At 33.8% G+C, this 26,685-nt stretch overlaps 1 protein-coding gene across 3 annotated transcripts in view; it reads right to left on the bottom strand.

Annotated features, from left to right (window-relative positions):
* The window catches only part of MON2 (MON2 homolog, regulator of endosome-to-Golgi trafficking), a 124,061-nt gene that overhangs the window by 18,270 nt on the left and 79,106 nt on the right, over positions 1-26,685 (bottom strand). For 2 of the 3 annotated variants that reach the window (XM_082849675.1, XM_082849673.1), the window contains 8 exons: positions 24,815-25,013; positions 19,901-20,529; positions 15,802-15,945; positions 14,753-14,881; positions 11,507-11,697; positions 5,304-5,364; positions 4,056-4,179; positions 692-899 (listed from right to left, as the gene is read on the bottom strand). In XM_082849675.1, coding sequence (XP_082705801.1) covers positions 692-899; positions 4,056-4,179; positions 5,304-5,364; positions 11,507-11,697; positions 14,753-14,881; positions 15,802-15,945; positions 19,901-20,529; positions 24,815-25,013 — 1,685 coding nt within the window. Of the gene's footprint in view, positions 1-691; positions 900-4,055; positions 4,180-5,303; positions 5,365-11,506; positions 11,698-14,752; positions 14,882-15,169; positions 15,188-15,801; positions 15,946-19,900; positions 20,530-24,814; positions 25,014-26,685 lie in introns of all 3 variants that reach the window. The other variant, XM_082849674.1, reaches the window with a different exon arrangement.

The raw sequence follows: 26,685 nt of genomic DNA, 5'->3' as shown, positions 1-26,685 counted from the left end.
GCAATGGGAGAGGCCACAACAGTGAGAGGCCCGCGTACCGCAAAAAAAAAAATAGATTGGCAACATAACTGCAATTTATGATTGTATTTTTTGATGAATTCTGATATATACCCCAACTTTGATTAGCTTAGCAGAAAGACCTAGATCCCCTTCAACTGGCATGGCATGACTACATGAGAAGCAAATCAGTTTAGGTACAAGGGCTTAATTAAGCAAATTAGATGAAAAGAAGATCTAAGATATGGCTAGATGACTTACAGAGAAACCTAGAAATAACTGTAAAACAAATTAGGAAGTTCATAAAGTATGATTTATCTATTATTTTCTCTCTAGAGAGATTCACGATCATGTGTTCATACAGATCCACAAGTCCTTACCCAGAAATCCTTGAGAAGATATATTTTAGAATTCAATTTTTTTCGAATTAAAATAAGTAATTTGGTATATATACCATATATTACTTAACCTCCATGAGCAGTATGAAAAAGCACCCCATAATAAAACACAGTAATATATCTGCAGCAAAACTTATGAATATTTACACTGTATGGGATAAATAAAATTATAAACAGCCTCAGGTTAAGTTCGGATCACTTATGAAAACACTTGATTTCCAGAGCTTTTTAAAAGTATTAATAACTATGACAGTGTATTTCCTTCTTTAATTAAAAAAATACATATATACATATACCTTGGAAGAGGGCATTTACCACTTAATCTTTCATCCTCTATATAACGATGTAGTACATCTTGAGACCTCTTTAGAAGCACTGAGAGTGCCATCCGTGAGATGTAGCCTTCTTGAGGTGTTGTGACTTTATTGCTGAAGGAAAACTGGAGCAGTGTTTCAAAACACATTTTAGAAAATTCTTCTCTCAAACGAATATCAATCTCTGCTTCTGTAGAATTAACAATGTTTGATGGTTAATACAAGGTTAAATAAATACACCTTAATGACACAATTCTTAGCAAACTAGGAATAGAAGGAAATTCCTTAACTGATAAAGAGCATCTATGAAAAACTTATACCATACACACACACGCACGTGCACACACACACACACACACACACACACACACACAGAAACAGTTTTCCTCCTTGCAAGGTCAAAAAACAAGGCAAGACTATCCACTCTCATCACTTCAACATTTGTCTTGTCTTGGTCTTTTTATGCACTTCTACAGCACTAGAGTACCTCTCAACAATCTTCTACATGGTCAAACTTGGAATAATCCGTTTGTCTGTCTGTTTCTTTTTTTCTCTTGGCAACATCTTCCCTGGACCCTGACCTCTGCTCCAGTCTGGACTAGTTGCTCTCTGGACATCCTGTCCAGTTATATCCTGGAACTAGTCTTTGGCCTCACCCTGTGAGTTGTTTTTTTCCTCTCTTGTGTTATATCTTACTTTCTAGACCTCATGCTTTCCCTTTTTTTGATTTACTCCTTTGTTTTCACAGGGCATATTCTGTAGTACCTGAGAAAGTGAATGGGAAGTAAAAATTTTGAGACCTTACATTTCTGAAAATGTCATTTTACTGTGGTACTCAAAGTGTGGTTCCTAGCAGCATTAGCACCACCAGAGAACTTGTTAGAAATGCAAATTCTCATGCCTCACCCCAGACCTACTGAATCAGAAACTCTGGGGTTACAGTCCAGCAATGACTTCACTCCAGGTGAGGATAATGCACACTGACATTTGAGAATTACCATTCTACACTCCTCACTTGGCCAACAGTGGGCCTAGGTATAAAACGCCATGTTAAAAATCTTTTCCATTTATGACTATGAAACCATAGCCTCAATGTCTCTGAGCATCCAGTGTTGCTGAGAATTGCAATGTCCTTTTGATACAACTCTTTTGTGTTTGAACTTTTTTCTTTTCTTTTTGCAATCTTTTAGCATCTTCTCTTTATTTCTATTATTCTGGTATTTCATGATGACATGTCTTATTGTGAGTCTTTTTTCTTTCACTATTCTGGGTACTGAGAGACCGCTTTTAATCTGCAGATTTGTATCTTCAGTTTGTTTCTTTGATAATTTCCTCTCCTAGCTTTTCTCTATTCTCTCTTTCTGGAAGACCTATTGTCGGATGTTAGATCCCTCGGATCCATTTTATTTCTTTCTTCTCATACTGTCCACTTGTTTGTCTTTGCTCTACTTCTGGGTTATATTTTCTTAATGTTTTCTTCCAACCCTCCATTGAACATATTTCAGCTATCATATTTTGAGCTTCTTTGAGCTCTTTCATGTTCTGATTGTTCCATTTTAATATCATTTTTCTTGTTTCATGAATGTAAAATCTTTTATCTCCTTAAGCATCCTAATTATATATTTTTTTAAATAAATGTTTTCTATGGCTCTGCATTTTATCTCTTTCCTACCAGTTTCTTTCACCCTGTCTTCATTTGTTTTGGTCTTTCTCTTTTGTGTTGGAAGATTTCCTCAAACGTCTGTGAGCTGTGGCTGTCAAATCATACTTAAGAGCAGGGGACCAAAAATAATCACTGGAACCTCTGTGTTTATAGCTTGGTCTTGTTTATTAGCAGGAAAGACTCTGTATGTATATGTTTAAAGAAAAGTCCAAGTTAAAGCTGAGAAATTTGTGTCCAATGGTCAAGTCACTGGAAAAACATACATGTACCTTCTTTATCTTGGTACATTTAATATTAAATGGCAAGAGGTATCATCAGAAAACTGCTAGAAAAGTATACATGGTAACTTGGTAATCCTTATTTAGCTTAGAATATTTACATATAATTATAAACATGGTTCTTAAAATGTATTTTATAAAAAATTTATCTATAATTTTTAAATATTCTTAATAAAATGTTGACTAAATTAAGATAAATGGACTTCAAAATTTTTTCTCTGAGGTGCTAATGTTTTCAAACCTGTACTTTACCAGATTAATTTTAAAAACTGTCTGGGCTAGGAAAAAGAACCAGTTTGTGAAGTAAGCAGTATCTAGTGGTCAAACTGTACATAGAAATGCTCTTTAAAGTGTTTACCACAGTTTAGTAGAATTTAGTCACAGCTCCAGTAAATTCTGGGGACTAAGGATATGCATGGCACAAATTTAGAACTTTTTAATTATCTCACCAAAAAAATCACATTATGGTGCCACAATTACATTTAACACTTGAGCATAGGTTTAAAAAAAAGAAATAATAGCAAAAACCGACTTACATCTCATCTCCCAATATGGTACATCAAAAGAAGCATGTGGTTCTTTTTAAGGATGAACTTTGGTCTCCAGCCTTAAGACTGTGGGCAATTATTTTCAACCTTTTCTAAACCCATTTCCCCTCTGTAATACAGTAGAACCTATCCTCACAGAAATGTTGTGAGGGATGAGATTAATATTCTAGCATAATACCCTGCACGTTGTGGTCATTCACTAAATCTTAGTTCTAACAAATGTTAAGGATTTTTTTTTTTTAATGAACTAGCTCTGCAATTATAGTCCTGAGAGGTTGGTATTAATATCTTTATTTTACAGATGACAAAACTGACACTTAGGGGGCTTCCCTGGTGGCGCAGTGGTTGAGAGTCCGCCTGCCGATGCAAGGAACACGGATTCGTGTCCTGGTCCGGGAAGATCCCACATGCCGCGGAGCGGCTGGCCACGAGAGCCATGGCTGCTGGGCCTGCGCGTCTGGAGCCTGTGCTCCGCAACGGGAGAGGCCACAGCAGTGAGAGGCCCACATACCGCAAAACAAAAAAAACAAAAAAACAAACCACACTTAACCAACTACTAAGTGGCAGAATACACATTCATTACCTCCCAATAATCCATGACTTCACAAAACTGGTGATTTATGTCAGCCTGCAATGATTTAGGTGGATTCCATAAGTGCTTTGCAATTTAATTCATCACAGAATATTTACCACGTTTTCCCCTCATAAAGCTTAATATTCTATATCACATTCTTAACCATTCTCCTGTTTACATTTACCACAATTGTAGGAGTAAACATTTCTAGTAGAAGTCAGCTTCTTCAAAAGTGCTTCAATACTTATTAACATTAAAAAAAATAAATATTGAAATAACATACCTGTAAATGAAGATGACTGAGAATGTATTGATCCCTTATTAAGCATAGTCATTATCTGACCAACAAATTCCTTAGGAATAAAATTGGCATAAGGTAGTATCTCAGTGCTGATAAGCTGAACTACCTAAAACAAAAGATGCAAATTCAAAGGTATTTTTTTTCTTGAAAGAGACTACCTCAAATGATAATTTCTAGAGTAAAATTTAAATTTTATTTTAAAAGAAAATCAGTTAAAGAATCTTTCTTAATAGAAGTATACAACCATTTTAATGTTAATATGCAGGATAATAAGTCTGTTTCCCTCATCTGTCTTAGTAAATAACTTTATTACAAAATAGTCAATACTATAAACTGTTTACTATACAAAAACTTCAATAAATTTTGATCTGCAACATGATAAATGCAAAGAGCGCTCTGGAGAAAAAAATCAGCATATGAAATGTATCCATGTTAGAATAAAACAGGGTTAAGAACATGATTTAAATCTCCTTTTAGAACCATAAAAATGCGCCATTAAGAAGTTATATTCATTTTTGTTAAATAGTTTATTTCTAACATACAATGTGTTATTTTGCCTTTTGAAGAGAAAGAAGAAAAGTTTGAGGAGAGTTTTCAAGAGTTAACATGGCAATGGGACAAAAGGCAATATTTTGCATCTATATATCGATAGGATGCCTATGCTTTCTATGTAATTTATTTGATTTGCTTTATTTAAAAGTTCCCTTGTCCCACTTAAAGGGAAAAAATAACCCCCCCCAACAAAAAAAATCCATAACCAAAAACTACTTCTTTAAATTCCAGTTATAATCAGCAAAATATATTCTTTAAAAAAACATTCATTATTTGCTTCTACGTCTGGTTAAAAATAAAAAATCTGAGCAACTTATTGATTAATTTAAATACAAATATCTGATTTGTCAAACTATAAAGTATGCTCTCAAATACATGCTCACGGACTGATGGATTTATTTTACTAAACCAACTGTTTTTTAAAATTATTAAATGGACACAGCTAAGTATCTGGACAACACGCACACAGCACAAAGCTAACAAATATAAGAAATTAATTTTTTAAATGTCAGTGCTTTAAAAATTAAACTTTAACCTTTGTGTTTTAATGCTTTTAGGTTCAAGCTCAACCTATCACTTTACTTTTTTTTTTTTTTTAAGCAATTTTACAGTTTCAACATTTCTACTATTTGGTTTTCATAAATGGTCACAGGAAAATGTTTTAAATAGCTTCCTCACCTCAACATCAATACTTTCATTTCTTTGAAATTCTTGAATAGAGAGGTTATCTGGAGGTATGCTAAAAGAAAAATAAATAAAAGACTTGATTTTTAAAGGTAAAATATCTCCTTAAAATACAAACAGAAAATAAACAGAATTCGAGTATCAAAAAAATGTATTTTCTCACCCAAGTTAGAACATTATCAGTTATTTAAAAGAACAGTATTTTTAATTAATTAGTATAAATGACTAAGCTAATTACAAACATGAAATTCTAGCTACAAAAATAATTAGTCCAATCTTGAACTAAATAAAACCCGTAGAACAAAACTTCTTTTAATACTATGAATGAAAAACGAAGAAAAGTAAAGATACTATCATCTGGAGTTACAGCAAAAATTACCATTGTGACAAAAACTGAATTCACTTATATTGCCAGTAATTTCAGAGAAAGTTAAAAGAGCCTTGGTCAAGATGCTGAATTATTCATTCAGCAACAGCCCACTGCGCATTAATTTGTAATAAATACAATATACTAAATATCTTTACAGTAAAAGATAGAGAACATCTGGAAAGAAGTGGACTGATTCAGACTTTCTAAAACAGAACAGTGTTCCAACAAGATCAGAATAAATCAACAGTTCCGAGGGAACCAAAGCTAATTCTAGACCCTGTGGCTCTGAATAAGAATGAGCAGTATAGTTCTATTAAACTTATGAAACAATGAAATATTAAGCACTTAAAAACAGCTGAGAATAGGATGGTAATGATTATAACAATAATAATGACAGCAAAAATTAGAGAGCCAGCCACTGTATTATGAGCTTTATTTACATTATCTCCTATGTTCCACAGTAACCACATGTATTATCATGTAATTGACAGAAGAGGAAACTGAAGGTTCGAATCGCTAGTAATATGACCAAGAACACATCGTAAATAAATGACAAGGCCACAATTTGAACCTAGATTTATATGATATTTGAGTCTAAGTTCTTTTCTTTTATAAAAGTTATAAATGTAAAAACAGTATTATCATATTTAGATTTAGAGGTACAGTATAGAGTTTTGTATCTAGAGCTATTTTTGCTCTATTTGGTATTATTTGGTTTATCTAACCACAGGTATTAAAATACACACACACACACAGACAAATACCAACTGGCTAACTATTGTACTAATAAAAAAAAGCTTATCAGGAACATACAGTATTAATATTATTGGGATCACATATCAGAAACCCTGAACCTTATTTTTTTTTTTGAGACTTCCAATTTTTTAAATAGATTTCATTTATTTATTTGTTCATTTTTGGCTGCACTGGGTCTTTGTTGCTGCACGTGGGCTTTCTCTAGTTGTGGCGGGGGTGGGGCTACTCTTCATTGCAGTGCGAGGGCTTCTCATTTCAGTGGCTTCTCTTGTTGCGGAGCACAGGCTCTAGGTGCACGAGCTTCAGTAGTTGTGGCTCACAGGCTCTAGAGCGCAGGCTCAGTAGCTGTGGCGCACAGGCTTAGTTGCTCCGCGGCCTGTGGAATCTTCCTGGACCAGGGCTCAAACCTGTGTCCTCTGCATTGGCAGGCAGATTCTTAACCAGTGAGCCACCAGGGAAGCCCCTGAACTGTAGTTTTAAAATATCTTATAATGAGGGAAGAGAGTAGCATACAAAGCTGAAAGGTTCACTCCTCCTAATCCTAATGATCAATAAAATCAGGAATTTATTCAATTGTGCACAGGTTGAATCTTCTGATCTCAGAACTCACACTAATGTTTATTTATTTTAATTTATAGTTAGTATCCTTTCTAGATACTGTGAGCATATCAAAAAACATTGGTCGAGCTTTTAAAAACACAGATGATTAACAGAATTTACCTATCAATTATAAAGGGAGATAGTCAATACTGCAGGTACAAATGGGCCATATAAGATCCGTATAGTCTCTAAGCTTGAGGAGTACAGTAGTTAGTAATTAAAAAAAATTTTTTTCATGAAAGAAAAGAGGCTTCAAACTGATAAAGTATTATGTGTATTTTTCATCAGTTCTCTCTGAATGGTACATTAAAATTATTTTTTGAGATATAATTCATACACCATAAAATTCACCCTTTTAAATTGCACAATTCAGCTTTTTAGTATGTTCACAAAGTTGTGCAATGGTCACCTCTTTTACTTCTAGAACATTTTCATCACCTCCAAAAGAAACTCTGTATCCATTAGTAGTCACTCCCCATTCTACCCTCCTCCCAACTCTGATAACCATTAATCTATTTTCTATCTCTACTGATTTGCCTATTCTGGATATATCACATAAATGAGACCATATAATATATGGCCTTTTGTGTCTGGGTTCTTTCACTTAGCATAATAATTTCAAGATTCATCTATGTTGTAACATGCATCAGTATTTCATTCCTTTTTATGGCTGAATATTCCACTGTTTGGATGTACATATCACATTTAATTTATCCATTCATCAGTTGAACATTTGGATTGTTTTCATTTTTTGGCTGTTATAATGCTGCTACAAACATTACTGTACAAGTTTTTGTGTGAACACGTTTCATTTCAATTCTTTTGGGTAGTACTTAGTGATTTTTAACTGAAGGTCAACAGACTATTAATTGTATCAATTCCCACTAGCCCACGTGTCTCCTAGAGGACAAGTACCATGTTTTGGTACTCAAAGGGTGGCTGAATGAATTCCTAACAGACTTTAAGTGTCCACCAGGTTACAGTCCTTATGTTGCTCATTTTTAATTGTTTTTCTTTCACTCATTTAAACAATTCATTCACTTATGATAGTCCTCAGTGATGTCCAAAGCCTCTTGTTTCTTCTAGTTGATTTTGGTTTTATTTGTTTTCTTTGTTACTGTACTGTTGCTGTTACTGTATGAAAGCAGCTTGCAGACCATAAACAGTTGGGAAACATCACAGAGAAAGGTATGGTTATTCACACAGTCTTTGAGTATCAGTAATTAGGTTAAAAAACTTATAAATGTTCCAATATAAAAGATACTCAAATATTCATATTATCTAAAAACCTAAGTCATGCTATTCCAAACACTCTTCCTACTGTTCAAATACTACTACTGATAGATTTCAATTATAGAACATTGTGTATATGTGCCATAAAATAAAATTTAAAATCTAACAGTTTGTGATTTTCCAAAGCAATCAATTATTTGGAAAACAAAAACAAAGGCAAAATCTTCTCATGAAACTGTGAAAGTGTGCATGGTTTTTAAGTTCTCTTAGTGAGCACTGCATTTTTATCATCAACTAACTAATAAAAGCTTTCACTTTGAGCCTTAAGGTATTTTTGGACTATGAAATAAAAACTAAATTGGCTTTATCAATGTAAACTATTCAATTAAAAACAATGATTAAAACATTAAGTCAAAATACATAAAATAATTGTGGACTTTTACAACTAGTCAAATCAGTTAATTTAGTCTTACAATTAAGGACAATGATGCCAACTGAGAGGAAATGACCAGTTCAAGGTGAACAGAAAGTAGGTGGCAGAGTCAACAGTAGGCCACAGGTCTCCTGACTCTCAATACAGGGTATCTTTCTATTACTTCATGTAGTAGAAGGCTTAAATGTGTAACTAGAATAACCACAACTTAGACACTGATTCTGTGTTACTTAGTACCAGAATTTAGTACCTTTATTTTTTTTCTAGCCATTTAAAAAAAAACCCAAATTTAGGGGTAAATTTCCTAGTCCCAGTTATTTAAAGTTTTGGTCTTTAAGTTTTTAGTTTAAAATATAGCTGTTTCACGGTAAAGGATATGGATAATGTCAGTTTCTCTTAAGTGAAAGAAATAATGATTATGAGGATAACAGTAGGAGCAAGCATTTTAATAGAAGCACTTACATTCCAGGAACTATTTTAAGCATTCATTTAAATGATTTAATCCTCACAATAACCCTATGAGTTAGGTAGCATTACTATTCCTATTTAGCAGATGAGGAAAATGAGTCACTGAAACATAAATAACTTGTACAAAATATCACAGTTACAAAGTTGTACAGTTGGGATTTGAATCCAGGTAATCTGGCTCCTGAGTCAATGCTCTTATCCTCTATGTTAACTGTTTCTTAAACTGTGTGATTTTTCAACATACTCAATATACTCAAACCTTTAATGTAAGTAGGGCCTCCAACAGGCAAAATACTGTAATGAAATTATACTACAACTGCATGAATACAAAAATTACATAAAATGTTAATTACCTATTATTAGGCCTTTGTTTCTCTACCTACTTTCCTGTACACAAAGCAAGTACTTAAGAAACTGAATTTAATAAAATAAGAACAAAGCTTGGAAAATGAAGAATGTTCAATAAGAAACTTGAGAATAAGAAAGACGGTGGAAAGACTCAGTCATAGGAAAAGAAATTCTTAAAGAAGTTTTACTCATTTCAAAAAAAACTGATCTAAGCTCATTCAACTTATTAATAGGGCAACATGCATATACAGACAGATAATTGAGAAAGAAAAAGAAAAGTTTAAATTTCTAAATCTGTTTGCTTCATACAAATTAACGTAGCGACATAGGCAACAGGGTCCACAAAGGAACTCAAATACCCAGGGTTATTTTAAAAATGAAAACAGAATTTGCTTAGATATGCTTTGTGAGTCACTATCATTTTCCTGCATATATTCAATACAAAGAATATGCTTGCATTGGTATTAATAAGATTTCTAGAGTTGAGAAATATATAAGAAAGCAAAACAAAGTCTGACCAGTTATGGAAACAGAAATTACGATCACATGTCATTACTTCCAATTCTGAAATATCAGATAAGCCTTTACAGAGAAAAATGTAAGTTAACCTTCTGCACTCTACAACTTTTCTTTACTTAATAACTAAACCACATTAGAAAGATAGAAACTCTTCAGCTAAATCATTCTGTGTAGACTCATCTGATCATTATCGATATGCCAATGTAGGTTTTTCTTCAAGTATATGAAATTTATAATTTAAATGGTTTCAAACTAACAATTTTTAATGATTAAATAGCAGAGCATGACACATTCATCCTTCTATAGTTTTAAAGAATGATTAATGGGGCTTCCCCGGTGGCGCAGTGGTTCAGAGTCTGCCTGCCGATGCAGGGGACACAGGTTCGTGCCCCGGTCCGGGAAGATCCCACATGCTGCGGAGCAGCTGGGCCTATGAGCCATGGCCACTGAGCCTGTGCATCCGGAGCCTGTGCTCCGCAACGGGAGAGGCCACAACAGTGAGAGGCCCGCATACCGCAAAAAAAAAAAAAAAAAAAAAAAAAAAAAAAGATTAATGGATAAAAAAAAATAGAAAAACTTTTGTTGTCATAGAATTTCACCACTATAGCACAAAGGAAAATTAGATTGTAGGAGTACTGAAGACTATCTACCTATCACAGCTATTACTGGTTAAGCCCATCTTTAGTAAAATGGCACATTTGAGATTAGTGCTGCCAAACAGAATTTCCTGTGATGATGGGAATGTTCAATGATCTGCAGTACCCACTAGAGCAACCACTAGCCACACATGGCAATGTTGAAACGTGGCTAGTGAGAATGAAGAACTGAGTTATTAATGTGACTTAGTTAATGAAAAATTTAAGTTAATTGTAGCTAGTGACTGCTGTATTAGATAGTACAGCTCTAGAGAGACTGCAGCAGACTCCTCATTCAAAAAATTCCGTATTCTAATTCCCCTATTCTCATTCAGTGAGGGGTCAAAATAGCATCCTTAAGATACACCCTCAGTTGGAATGTATACAATGAAAATTACATTCTTCTTTGCAAAACTTAAACATCTTAAAGAGCTGTTCGTTATTACCAATGATCTTATTTATTCTTAAAAAAACTCATTTTCGGAAGTTGTTTTTCTCTTGTAATGCTAAATGGGCATCAGATTTTTAAAATGGACCTTCTTAACTTCATCGAGTTAAAACCATGGCTCCTTAATTATGATGCATTCACGTGACCTCATATATAGACCCCTGTCTTACAACCAAAACACTGTAAAGAGCAAAAATCTCCACTGCTCACAGATAATGTACCCAGTGGATAAATGCCTAATCCACTTCTTCTTTGTATACAATCTAGCAATCTTAAGAGTCAATTACTTTGTTAAAGAATAATGAGAAATACTGTTTTTAGAGCAATTACAGGTATAATGTGTACTTCTTGAAAGACTGTCTTAACTGTAAAAATGAATAAGCTGACCTTTTAGTAAAGAGAAAGTCTTCAAAAGTGTTGGCTAGTTCTGGCCACATACTGTCAAATTTTCCAGAAGAAGCATGCTGCCGGGCAACAGGTAGCCCAATAGAAAGAACTTTGAGGAGAGAAGATACTGCTAGTTTCCATGTGCTTTCAGAAGGGCAGGAATACTTCAAACTGAGAGGAACCCTAAGAGTCTGTGAAAATAAAGACAGTTTAAGATAAGTACTAATTAAAACAAACACACACAGCTTTAATTACTTAAAAAAAACTATAGCTGAGAGCAAAAAATAATAACATAGGTATTTTCATTTTAAATAGGATGTTATTTTCTAGAAAGACCAATTCTCAGACATGGTCCTCAAATCATACTGCCTAGAAAGGCATACTTTTTTTTTTTGGCCACTTCCTGAGGCATATGGGATCTTAGCTCCCCGAACAGGGATAGAACCCGCACCCTCAGCACTGAAAGCGCAGAGTCCTAACCACTGGACCGCCAGGGAATTCCCTAGAAAGATATACTTTTAAGTCCTATGTCCATTTTATAAACAATGACCCTGAATAAGGATTGAATAATAACCTTTTTGAACCTCGGTTTCGCATCATAAAAAATAGAGATGTCTTCTGAAAAGTTAAGAGTAAGAAACTTACAATTTTGCAGCTTCTCCAACTTGACGTTATAAAATTAGAGCATTCTGCCATAGTTCTCCTGGCAGAAAATAATTTGACTGATGGGTTTCTCCCATCCAAGAGAGATCAATACTGCTTATATTTTTTCACTAATGGTTAGGTAAACATGGCCTAGAGTATCATTACTTTGAAGTCTTATACTTTATCTTTAGAATTCTTTGAATTTTATACTCTACACTAACATTTTAATGTATTTTTTTCCTTTTCCAAATATTTGAGAAAAGTTGATAATTCAAGAACTTGGTTTATTTTATCATTAACCCTTGAGAACACAGCACAGCATCTGAACTATGTCTAGTGACTAAAATATTGAGACTTACTTTTTAATTGGTCAACTTCTGAGACAGGTTGCTGTTAATCATTAAAGAACTAATTCAGTGGTTCAGAATGAATTTCTCTGGTCATAGTACTATCCAACAACTAGAAGACTAGACTGACGAAACTATCACAGTGAGTTACCCCAGAGCACCATCAATAAATAGTTTCAGCATACCGTTTGGTAATGTGCATTAGACTGAAAATTCAGCTTTTATATAAAAATTCTAGTCTGAGAAAGATAAAAAGTAGATGAGATACATTTTCATATTTTAATGTTATGCAGTGAACATAAAACCTGATTTCATCATCCTCCACACAAATGATTACTGAATACTCACATAGTGAACATGTGAACCATTACATATTAGCATGAAATGGGCCTCCACTAACAGATAATTAGCCTACCCAGAATCTATTTATCTTTTTCCCCTCCCCACATCCAGTTGGAAATTAGGGTAAAGAGATGATTAGTTTATTAAGCCAATCAATCTACTCCATTTCTCTGGCCATAATCACTGATTCAAGACTGGGCATGGGACTAAAGCCGATTCACTTAATTTTAGTAATTTAAGCAGAATCTGATAAACACACACCTGCTACTGACATATAATCCCTTTATTAGCCTACAACTATGAGAAGAAACATAGTTAGGATGTAGTCAACCCCTTGGAAAGCAGAACAGGGAAAAAAATTTTGGTTTTTGGTGATAGTACTGAACCACTGGATCAACCAATCCTAAAGCCCTCCATCTCTGAATTTTCCAACTAAGCCTGTCCCTTTATTGTTAAAGCTAGTCAGAGCCTGAATTTTTGTCATATGCAAACAAAAGAATACTAAATTGTACACCGGCCACTCTGAATTAACATGTTATAACTCAAGATTAGATAAATGAAAAGTATGGTTTACTACTAGATTAATATTTTACCAATGTCAAGGGAATATTAAGCACAGCAAATATATTTGATTTATACATTTATTTTTTAAAATATTTAAGCAACTAATACAGAGATTGGCACATAGTATATACTCAGTAAATGTATACGGAACTGGAAAATTCAGTTCTTGCTGTCACGAAGCTCACAATTTCTGAGGAAGGAAGAGCCTTGTCCAATTAACCAGAATGCAATGTAGTAAGTGGCATCAATGAAGTGTTCTGGAGTACAGAAAACTGATTATTTAATTCCTTAAAAAATACAAACTGCTTCATTTCACTCCTCCATGTTCAAACCTTCAATGGTTAAAGAATAAAATCTGATGCCTTATGATGGCTTGTAATACCCATAGCCACTTTTTCAGACCTATTCCAGGCCCTGCCACCTCCCTACGTGGGATTTCTCAACACTGCTTTAAAAATATACCATGATCTTTTATATTGCTTAATTGATCTACATCTCCTTCTCCCTTTTTGCTGGTACTCCTTCTTCAAATGTTACTTCTGTTAATCCTTGCCAAGATTCCCTAGGCAGTTATTTCCTTGTCTATTGAGGGAAGGGGGAACCTAACTTTTCATTCAACACTACTTGGCAAGTATCATTAAATGCCATATCTCAATTGAATCTCTTAATGGTTAAGACATGAAATTTGTACTGGTATTACCCTTCTTTTACAGATGAGAAACACTCTCAGGCTCATCTGCCCCAAAATCATAGCACATCCTGTCCTAAGAAACAGGATGCTTATTGTCTTATGTGGCAAAATTTAAGAATCATAAAAAATCTACTGCACTCTTACTTTAAAATATTTTTCATTAAAAAAACCTTCTCGTTTTAAAAAAAACGGCTTCCTGGGCTTCCCTGGTGGTGCAGTGGTTGAGAATCCGCCTGCCAATGCAGGAGACACGGGTTCGAGCCCTGGTCTGGGAGGATCCCACATGCTGCGGAGCAACTGGGCCTGTGAGCCACAACTACTGAGCCTGTGTGTCTGGAGCCTGTGCTCCGCAACAAGAGAGGCCACGATAGTGAGAGGCCCGCACACTGCGATGAAGAGTGGCCCCTGCTCGCCGCAACTAGAGAAAGCCCTCACACAGAAAGGAAGACCCAACACAGCCAAAAACAAATTAATTAATTAAAAAAAAAAAAACGGCTTCCTAAATAATATCCATGAATGTTGGAGAAGAGTAACTATAAATAATAACAAATTATATTTTTCATTTATCTCAATATATGATAATATATTATTACCTAAAGAGAAATTTCAATAATACTGACATTATTAAATGAAAGTATGGAAATTAAAAAAAAATACCTTAATAATATTCTGGAGTACTTTCTCATTCACCACTGCTTTGTGACAGGCTGTTTTTTGGTATAAATCCACAACTACTTCTAAAGACCTTTCAGCAAATGGTACATAATTCAAGGCTACCCATTCCGCCTAGAAAGTAATATTTTCACAGAGTTAAAATAAAAATGAGATTAAATGAAATCATATTGTTTTCAAAGCGAAAGCTTCTTTGTCTTAAAGTTTAGGCCTTGGTTTTAGGCCAGATTATATTACGTGCAAAGTTTTCAAAGAGATATGTACTTCATGAAAGAATAATTTTCAGCCAGGCAAAAATTAAAACTATCAGAAAAAGCACATAGAGCATTCTATCAAAAACTGGGAAAGATGTACTTTATTTGTTGCCAATAGGTTAGGACAATTTTAGGAAATTTAACTCACCGGTGCAAATAGTTGGATCTATTGTGATTCCATTGTGTTGCAAGACAAATAGAATGAGAAAAGTTAATACACATTAAAACTACGTTTCGGACCATGTAAAATTATAATTTTTATGTTGAGTGAACAAAATCAGCATGTGCATGCATTCAGAAATTTACTTTTCCCCTAAGCCAAAACAAAGTTAAAATTTGCCAACTATGGCTATAAAAATCTTTTATGTAAAATCCAACTAAATTTCACACCAGTAGTAGACTTATTTAGTACACACAGATTTCTTCATTTTGTATTGCAGATATCTATTTTAGATAAGATTAGGCTTAGGGATTTAGAAGCCATTTTAGAGCGGGATGAGGACACAAAGAAAGGAACTTCGAAGAAAGAGTAACATGCGAGGCCAAACTTTCTGGAGAACCACTTGGGAAAAGAAAGTAATAAACAAACAAACACACAAAAGGAACACAGAAAAGGTCTTCCAAATAGTGTTTCTTTTCAGCTTAAACTGTTAACATACATATGAAAGTTTATTTGTGAATGAAAATTTGCTGGGATAATCAAAGTCCATCTTAAGTGGAACTGACTATATTTATAAGCCATGAAATCTTACAGAGTAAATATAATTTATAGCAAATTACCTGATTATATTTTGCATTTGCAATGTGTTTTGTTTCTAGCTGTCCATACTGTGGAGGTTTACAGGAAAATTCTACAAATGCCAATAACTGGTCAAATATAGCTGGATACATTATCTGCATGTTTTCCGGTCCTATACAGATGGCCTATAAAAACAATATATGAATAGTAGAATGCATAATCTGAACTCCATTAAGTTCTTTACTGTATATGCTTTTGTTTAACCAAAGAATCGAAAAGGCTGTCCTATTTTATGTTAAGTATTATACAATTTTTTTATAAGCCCTGAAGGACATTTAAGCTACTTTAAACTATTATTGAATAAAGTGTAGGCTAAATGTATTAATGAGCTAAAAAACGTTTTTTAATTAAAAGTGTGGCTTATTACTCAGCAGACTAAACAAAGGGCAAGCACTTAAAGAGAAAACCCAGGCAGTTCTGAGGTTCCACAATCTGATCATTTGTTCAGTAATATACCCATCAGACCATTTACAATGCTTCACTGACTAAGATGATATTGACTTCTACTTAAGTGATGGCATTAACTTATTGAAATGACAGCTGATTCCTGTATCATGCCTGGTCCACAGACTTTAACAAATAATCATGTTCATTACAGTCGGGAAAATAAGTTATGAATAAAAATTTGTTTCTAAAAGAAATGTATACAGTATATTAAATTTTAACAGGGCAGAGTATATTTAGTGTCTAATGTATCTAAATATATAGACTTGATTTAAAACAAGAAAAATTTAAAAATTTAATAGAAATTAAACTTAATGCTACAAATAATTTCATAAAACAAAGAATACATATTCTGATACTGCAGATTTTAATTACTTCAAATACATTGAAAATACTTAAAAATAATCTTATGTTTTTATTTTCTCTAGCGACAAATGTGTTTTCTCCTCCCATCCTTTCATATTTTCCTGTTTTAGTGTTCGTTTCTCTCTGTGGGAAAAATATTTAATGATATGTTATGGAGTATCTAAAATATATTTGTGCTTTACAAAACAAAAAGCATGATCATTCTATACTTGAGGTACCCTCAAAATACAAAATCAAAATTCAAAGCATTTCAAAATTTTAAGGAATTTCTTTAAAAAGATGTGCACAACATTTATATTTTCATGCAATCATGGCTTTTTTAACCTGTCAGATAAAAGACTAGTTTTATTTTCCCTCAGAGAAGAGGTAGCCATTTAGCTTTAACTGGTGTTTTAGATAAAATTATCTTGAGGTACAAAGTAGATAAGCAAAGTGCTGCCCATTAGTATGTTAGATTATCCTATAATTACAATGTGAAAGTAGAACAAAGATATCTAATACCATCTTTCCCTACTTGGTTACTTTTCTCAGAAACAGTGAATCATGAACTTGAAAGGTATACAGCCTAAAAAAATTCTCTCTACTAACTACTTCTAATAGTTTCACTGGTCTTCTTTATTAACCCCTTGCTGAGTCTTAACTCTTACAAGTAAACAAGTAGAAATTACTGTGGAAAAGATATAATTACCCTAAATGAATTATTTATTTTCAGTGACAAAGCAAGGGAGGGAGGGAAAAGTCTGTGTGGAGACCTTAGAAAACTAATTTTTCTGAAAATACCTTAGCAACAAATAATGACCTGGACTGTATGTTTTAATTTTCAGTGGTCCTTTATTAAAAAAAAAAAAAAAAAAAACTAATAGTGTTACAGTTGAATTCTGGAATCTTAAAATGCATAATATGGAACCAACTCTTTTTTTCTTTTTTTTTTTTTTACAACAAACTTCATTCTAAGAAAAAGTTATTATTGGCTTTCTTCAGTATTCTGAAGTTTATCAGAAAAGCCTATATATAAATCTGGTAACAGATTTTAGTCCAAAAGCTAAGAATCCATAAGCAATCTGGACAACAGTTCTTATTAGTCCTTGAAAACTGCGTACGTGAAAAAAAGAAAAGAAACTGGACATCTAACCTCTCACATGGTTCAAGGTTTCTCTTATTAAGTCATTTGAAATAATTCAATCCGTGTGGCAATAAATAAGATAGATGCAGTCTCCTGATCTCAGAACTTAGGGAAAGCATATAATCAAATTCTCAGGTCCCCCATGTATGCCAAAGTATCTTGGCCAAAAAAAAAAGTTGGCCTACATGACTAAATCATTTTGGTTGTGAACTAGTGATCTGAAAACCAAGGAAAAGACTATGACCCTGAAACTCTAAACAATGTAAGGGTAAACATGAAATTAGAATGAGTTTTTCCTTTAGGAAGGAAAACTGCTTTTAATCAATAAAATGTTTTGCAGAATAGCTTATTAGTTTATGAATAAAGTCCCAAAGCAAGTAAATTTTGCTTGTGAAAAAATTTTCTGACACCTGGGGTGAAATACAAAAACACCCTTACTTGGAAAAAGAAAAAGAAAGAAAAAATAAAAACACTCTTTACTAATAATGAAATATGTTTTCTGTTAGGAAATATTAAAGACCCTATATATTTGAATCACATTCAAGTATTATGAAACATCATTTAGATAATCACATAAGTAATAAACAATGGCTAGAGTGAAAATTAGTAATGCAAAATGATATCAATTTATATAAATAAAACTTCCTAAGTTTCCAACAATAAAACTTCCTAAGTTCCCAATCGAAGGTATATATTGCTTTCAAAGCCATTAAAAGTTCAAAGCTTAGAACAAATTCCTAGTAGTTGGGATGAATGATTCTATTTGTTTTTTTATTGCGAAAGCAGCAGTTTTTTCCTAAATAAAATTATATGCTTTTTTCCATGGAAAAAAGTTTTGGGGGTTTGTTGTTTCCTTTTGTTTACTATCCTCTACACATATATAAAAGCTTGAATTAAACATCTGAAAGTTCTAGATTATGGGTATCTCACAAGGCCTATGCTCTCTTTCTCTAATATATTAACTTTTCCATTCCCTCTAAGGCAGTCTATAAGCAACTTATGTTCACAGTCAGGGAGAAAAAAGTTATTATTGACAGGCTACTTTTCTTCCCCCACTGAAAATAAAAGCAGCTCTTTTGATTTCAATTATGGAAAACTGATATCCCTACAATAAAGTTTTTAAAATGCCAAATTCTCTTAGATTTTAAGTTTCTACACAATTTGTTTCTCTGCACAGTGTAACTAGGGGTAAAGAGATCAAGGAATCACTGCTCAGCTAGACTTCCTCCAGAGTCATTCAAGGCATATTATGGTGTAGTAGAAACCACCATTCTTACTTTGAAAGTTTTCTTCAATCCAGTTGCATATAAGGCAATCATTTAATTAGAAAACATGATCTTCAGTACACAAATGGTTACTGATAACACATGTGTAATCAGAATCTAATACTTCCATTCTAATTTTGTTAGAATGTCATAGCTACTTTGTTGAGGTTGCTGGCTCTTCAGGTGGCATTTTTTTTGTTTAGCATTTTGGTTGTTGTGAATTGTGCTAATAATTACCTTGACAGTTTAAAACATTCTTTGATTTTGATCTGGTCTTGCTTGCTAACTGGAATGTGCTCAATAATTTTTAGGTCTGTTTTAATATATATATACATATATATATTGCAGGAACAAAACACACACAGGTTAAAATATATCTTTTTAAAATTTCTGTGAGAAAAATACTTTATAAATTTATTCTTACTTCTTTTTTAAAAAATATAGGCTTCCAACAATTCCAGAGCTAAATTTAAGTACAGATGAAAAAACCAAAATATAATCCTATGGCTTATTAATTTTCTAATTATAGAGATACCTTACTAAAGTTGTCATTCCAAAAGTATATCCTCTTGTGAAGAGTTACATGAACAAACCAAAAAAAGCTGGTGAACAGAAGCAAGAGAATGCAGGCAGTTTCTTAAAGACTCTCAAAATAAACCTGAAATACCTTTTAAAATATATTAGAAAAATAAAAGTTTTAAAAATAACTGGATATTTACAATCTTTTTTTTTTTGATCTTTACAATCTTGAATTCATCCCAAAGTATACACACACAACAATCTTGATGATCCAGAATTTATCCCAAAAAATATAGCGAAGTAAAAAAAAGTTCCAGAGAACCATATTCAATATTGCTTAGATAGCCACTAAAATTCTATTACCTTTTGGAGAACATCTAGAGCTGTAAGTACAGCTTCCTGTAAACTTGTCAAAACTGCTTCAGTGTAAGATGGAAGAATGAAAGGGGATGCATCTGAACTTATTGGGACTGAAACGGCACTGTGTAGTATGACTCCCAACTTTTGCAAATCATCCATGTTGAAACCAGTTTTTATGTGTTGGTAAAGAGCTGGAAATATTTGAATTAAAGCTGTAAGAAAAGGCTGGCTGGGAATGAAAGTTAGTTTATCAAAAGTAATAGGAGGCTTAGTGCTTTCAGATCCAACTCTATACCAGGTATTCCATGCAGCCCACCAGAGATTCAAATCTTCAAGCTCATCAGTAACTACGGGTGGCTCAGAGCTGCTATATCTTCCAAGTCTTTCTCCAATGGAATCTGTTCTTACAAATGGCCTGTTCAGGCCAGGGCCTGATATGGACCCTAAAAGGACAGGCACAGGGACATTAACTGCAGGTGGTGTCTCAGGCTTATCTGAGTCTCTGACAGGGGTCACAATCTGTAAAATTTCCTGGAAGCTTTTCAGCGCAGCCAGAGATACTTCATTGTTTTTGCTGAGTGCTGCTGATTGTATATGGTCAAGAAGAACATCCCATGCTCTTGAAAAATCTCCTATATTAGGAAGAGGGAAAAAAAAATTTATCACCATAAAAGAGATCAAATTTTCTCTTACTATTAGACACTTTAAAGTTTATTTGCTTTATTTTTCTGCTTAAATTCCTATAGAACTAGAAAAAATACGCTAAGGTACTAACAATGTGAATTAAAATCATTACAACCCAAAAACCCAGTAAAAAATTTTTGTCAGCTACAGGAACATACAGCATCAAGAAGAGGATAATGAGTATATCAAACAAGGTTTTGGTCTTAAAAATAAAACTCTGTAAATGTATGTATACATGTTTCTATTCTAGTACTTCTGCCTAAGGAGAACAGAATAAAAACTTAAGAGGGTGAAAACAAAAACTTTTCAGTAACATCTTCAGTCTATCCATCTACCTTTATTAATGATTAAGTAAGATGTTCCCATTCTTAAGCATATTGGAAAAGTTATAACAGAATGATACACGTTTTTTTATCTGTCTAAATGTTTAAAATAAACTGTAAATCATACTCCATAAAAATCTTAACTTTACACTTTGGTTTTCATATTTAAATAATTTTACAGTTGTGGAATTTTCTTAAACATTTTTCCCCCATCAGTGAGTTGCCAGGAGAAAATGCACCATAAAGATTAGACTGTCCTTTTACAATGAGTCTAAATTTATTTCTCCCATGTAAAACCAAGTCGACTGATCTACCATCAGCAGAGCATGGGCTGAATGGTAGCTGTTGTTTCCACTAATCAATTCAATCTCTTGCTCTACTCCTGTGACCAACTAAGCACGTTTATAATGAAACTCTCTATGGCCCGGTGTGGTTTGTTCCTATGAAGCCCAGCAAAAAATGATCTTGTTCCTACAGACATCTAGCCCAATGGCTTTGTTAGTAGCATGGATTATTACCCACCTATTTGTATTTAAATAATGCAAAAATCAGAGGAACTGACATTCTGCAAAGGATAACATAAGTAGGCTATGAAATAGAGATAATCGAGGTTTAAAGAATTTCACTTCACAAAAGCTATCAAAGACTAGATGTTTTTTCAAGAAGGGATAAACCCATATATGACTGAGGAAGCATTCAGTTAATTGGAAAGCTGGAACTAAGTCTGGTATAAAACAGTAAGTATTGCTCTGCCTTTACAGGATAAATGATAACACTTGCCCAGTTATATGCCTCTTCCTCTCCATACTTTTTTTTTAAAAAAAATTGAAGTATAATTTACATACAATAAAAAACAGATTTTTCAGTAAACTGTTCAAAGAGTTTAAAAAATTTTTGTCTAAAAACTATCAAAACAACAAAACAAAATACTTCTGCTTGTTGCCATTCCAGTCCAAAAGTCAGATGAAACATTACATTTCCCCACCAGAATGGTGACCAAGTCTCAGATTTAGAATATTCTATGCCATAGTTAGGAAAAAACCCAGCAATTCTTTCATTAATATATTCTATGTCTAGGAAGAAGTCTTCTTTCTAAAAGACTAGGTATAATTATATATTGCACATGGTTATGTTAAAAATATTAATCGCATTATTTAAAAATATTTTTAAAATTTTTTATACAATTTTTAAAGGTTACACTCTATTTACAATTATTACAAAATACTGGCTATATTCCAGTGTTGTGAAATACATCCTTGCAGCCTATCTTATACCCAATAGTTTGCAGCTCCCAGTCCCCCACCCCTGTATTGCCCCACTTGCCCCCTGTCCCCACTGGTAACCACTAGTTTGTTCTCTGTATCTGTGAGTCTGCTTCTTTTTTGTTATATTCACTAGTTTGTTTTATTTTTTAGATTCTACATAGAAGTGATATCATATCAGTATTTGTCTTTCTCTGTCTGACTTACTTCACTTAGCATAATGCCCTGCAAGTCTACCCATGTTGCTGCAAATGGCAAAATTTTCAACTACAAGAAAAAACCTGCAAAAAACCACAAACATGTGGAGGCTAAACAATATGCTACTAAATAGCCAATGGATCACTGAAGAAATCAAAGAGGAAATCAAAAAATACCTAGAGACAAATGAAAATGAAAATACAATGATCCAAAACCTTTGGGACGCCAGCAAAAGCAGTTCTAATAGGAAAGTTTATAGCAATACGAGCTTACTTCAGGAAATAAGAAAAGTCTCAAATGAACAACCTAACTTTACACCTAAGGGAACTAGAGAAAAAAGAACAAAACCCAAAGTTAGTAGAAGGAAAGAAATCATAAAGATCAGAGCAGAAATAAATGAAATAGAGACTAAAACAACAATAGAAAAGATCAATGAAACTAAAAGCTGCTTCTTTGAAAAGATAAATCAAATTGACAAACCTTCAGCCAGACTCATCAAGAAAAAAAGGGAGAGGGCCCAAATCAATAAAATCAGAAATGAAAAAGAAGTTACAACTGACACCACAGAAATACAAAGAATCGTAAGAGACTTCTATGAACAAGTATACACCAATAAAAAGGACAACCTAGAAGAAATGGACAAATTCTTTGAAAGAATCTCCCAAGACTGAACCAGGAAGAAACAGAAAATATGAACAATTATTGGTTATGAAATTGAATCAGTAATTTAAAAACTCCAATGAACAAACATCCAGGACCAGATGGCTTCATAGGTGAATTCTTCCAAACATTTAGAGAAGAGTTAACACCTATCCTTCTCAAACTACTCAAAAAAAACTACAGAGGAAGGAACACTTCTGAACCATTCTATGAGCATCACCCTGACACCATCTTATTCTAAAATAATAAAAACCATTTCCTAGTGTTCAAATTATAAAAAATCATCAAAGCTACATGAACTGCATCATGTCTTCGTTTTAAAAAATCTAAATCTATTAGTTCTTCGCTTTTAAGATAAAGTAACTATCACAGAGGTATTAAAAACGATGCTTATTTGTCAAAACTCAGCAAACATACAGTTAAGATTGGCACATTTCATTATATGTAAATTTTACATGAAAACAAAAAACTAAGATTTAAAATGTATATGTATGTACATTATATAGATATGTATATGTATATATAAAATAGAGAGAGCCCTAGAGTGTACATGATGAACACCACACAAAAATGCCCACGAAAAGAGTAAATATGCTTATGCTTTAACATAATGGGGGGAAAAGCCAACCATAAAATAATAAATTAAAAAAATAATATGTACTTGTTCACAATTATGTACAAAAGTACTTCTGTTCACTTTTCTCAACCACTCCCAGCCCTACCACCAGAATTGAAGGAAGTTATTATAATCTACACCAGAGTTTCTCAATCTCAATACTACTGACATTTTGGGTTGGATAACTCTTTGTTGTAGGGGCTATCCTGTGCATTGTAAGATGTGTAGCAGCATCCCTGGCTGCTACTCCCCCCAGAAGCCAGTAGTGCATGTCCTTCCCCAGTTGTGACAACCAAAACTGTCTCCAGACATTGTCAAATATCCTGTGGGGGGAGGGAGTAGGTTGGGCAAAATTGGCCCTGGTTGAGAGGCATTGATCTACACCACCAAGTTTCCTCACCAGTCTAACAGTATCCTACCATTCTTCTTTGTGGCCATTCCATTCCACATATACCATCTGAAGCAATATTTCTGAACTGCATATCTGATCACATCACATCATGGATTAAAACCTTCCAGTGCTCTTAGAATAAAGTCTTAACTTTTGAACATAACCTACAAACTGTTCCATGCTCTGGCCTCTCTCTACCTCTACAACCTCATGTGGAATTACACTTTTCTGTGTTCTCTTCATTCCAGACCTTCAAACATGCCAGGGTCCTCACCATCCCCATCTCCTCAATCTTCTCCCATCTCTTTTACACATTCTCTCCGCCTGTAAGGCTCTTCCCAGTTCCTCCTGCCCTTGCCTGATGAACTACTACTCAGATAAAATACTGGTTTCTCAGGGAAGCCTATACATACCTCACTGGCCTGGTCAAATATCTATTATAAGCACACAATCTATTATAAGCTCCTTTTAGCACTGATCACTGTAGCAATTTTGTATTTATTTATGTAATTATAGTTCTTCCTTCATACCCATGATACAGCAAGGACATTGTATCCCCTAGAGACTCACCCGCAGTAGGTGCACATTACATATTTTTTCAGTGAAATGAATGAAAACGTGCATGCTCATGCACACACCACACATAACACAGAGACTGGCAGTTAAGATGGATTATTCTTGGAAAGTAGCATTGTATATGAACTTTAAAGAATCTCCTGTATTTTCCAAATTTCCTTTAACATTAATTACTTGTATCCTCAGAAAAAAAAAATGAGTATCTACCTAAAGGTTGCAGTAAATATCTTCTAGTGTTGAAGATTCTTGCTACTCCGGCCAATGTTAAAACCCATGTCTCAGCCCATTGCTTCTCTGCTGTGTCCCTTGAATGATGAATGAGAATATTGCCACCTCCGGACTCAATCTTTTCTTTGTCTGCAGTGGTAGAAGACTCTCGAACTCGGTCCAATAGATGAAAGAGAACCTAAATATTTATAACAATGCATATAAAAAGTATTGATAACAGCATAAGTAACAGCATAGAAAATTAGGCATTGTTACAAAGAATTACACCTGACATTCTGATCAATCCCCATATATTAGACAAAACTGACCAACAGAGGCATCCTTATATTAAGTTTATCCTTAAGGTCATGGAATATGAAAAATTAAAATAAATTGGATAGACTATTGTCTAAGACTTACTGAGCTGAGGCGCCAATGGAGCATCTAGGGGGTAATGTACAAGAAGGGAATGAAGCTAAGGAGAGGGATCCAGGCAAATATATAACTATGAGTGACATCTGGACAGAGGTTACTGCTGAAACTTCAGGACTGGATGAAGGTGCTTGAAAAAAATCAAGCAGGAAAAAAAAAAAAAAAATCAAGCAGGAAGCGGTTGGGATTTGGGGAATGTTCACATCTAAAATGTAGAATCAGAGGAAGTAATAGGAGCCCAAAAAATAAAATAAAAATTGAGTAGAGAAGCACACGCATGCTGTGGAACACAAGCCAAAGGAAGAGAAATTTCAAGGAAAAAATAATCAGCAGTATTAAATGCTACAAAAAATGAGCAGGATAAGGATTGAGCATGGGGCAAGAGACTTGGCAATTAGAAGACTACCTGTAGAGCCTATGAACAATTTGTGTGGTTCTAAAAATATGGTCTCAGAACCATCAGCATCACCCAGGAGCTTCACAGACATGCAAATTCTCAGTCCCTGCACCAGGGGAAAGAAATCAGAAACTCTAGGGGGTTGGGGACAGTGGCTCAAGCAATTTGTTCTTTATTAAGTCCTCTAGGAGATTCTGTTACATGCTAAGGTTTAAGATACTCTGAAGTAGAATAATCTGGATATCAAATTACAAGGGGTAAGGGAATGCAGGGGAAGTGAGAAAGAAAAAAAGTTATTGAGATTTAGGCAGCAAGATTAACAATGAAGCTGTCTGAAAAGAAAACAGAAATCAGAGAAAATATCAGTTTGTTTTTTAAAACAGTAAAGGACTCTTCAGCATGTCTGTGAACTGAGAAGCCAGGGAATAGAGTTGAAACAGAAGACACAAGAGGGGACTTCCCTGGTGGTCCAGTGGTTAAGACTACTCTTCCAATGCAGGGGGCCCGGGTTAGATCCCTGACATCCCTCATGCCGCGTGGTGCAGCTAGTAAAAAAAAAAAAAAACGAAAAAAAACAGAAGACATAGGAGTGGGGAGCAGGGCTTTTAATTATTTTTATTAGGGAACATACATTATTAATTTTTTAAGAAGACATTCTGGGGTCTTTTTATTAAACTGAAAACACTGTTAAATACAATGAAGGTTTACCATTTTGCCTACCATCAAACTTGCTGATTTCAAAAATTCACAAAAGCAATGGAAGGATTATAAATAGAATTTTATTAAAATGGAACAGATTAAACAAAAAACAGAGAGCTTTTAGCAAAGAGGGGATGCTCACTAACAAGCTGTTGACCCTGTAAGAACATTTTAAAAAGAAGATAAAATTGAAAAATTAAAAAAACGAAACTGCATATTTAATGAATGAACATGGAATTTACAAATTGGAGGTGGTTTTTGTTTGGTGAGCCTGCAAGTAAATTTCACTACTGGTGAAAATTTTCATTTGACTGTATTATATTTGAATTATAGGTAGTGGTTT

The sequence above is a fragment of the Leucopleurus acutus genome (assembly GCF_964270905.1).
Source record: "Leucopleurus acutus genome assembly, chromosome: 11".
In the NCBI taxonomy this organism is placed as follows: Eukaryota; Metazoa; Chordata; class Mammalia; order Artiodactyla; family Delphinidae; genus Leucopleurus; species Leucopleurus acutus.
The sequence above is the reverse complement of the archived record's forward strand: the minus strand, read 5'-3'. Positions and strand labels throughout refer to the sequence as shown.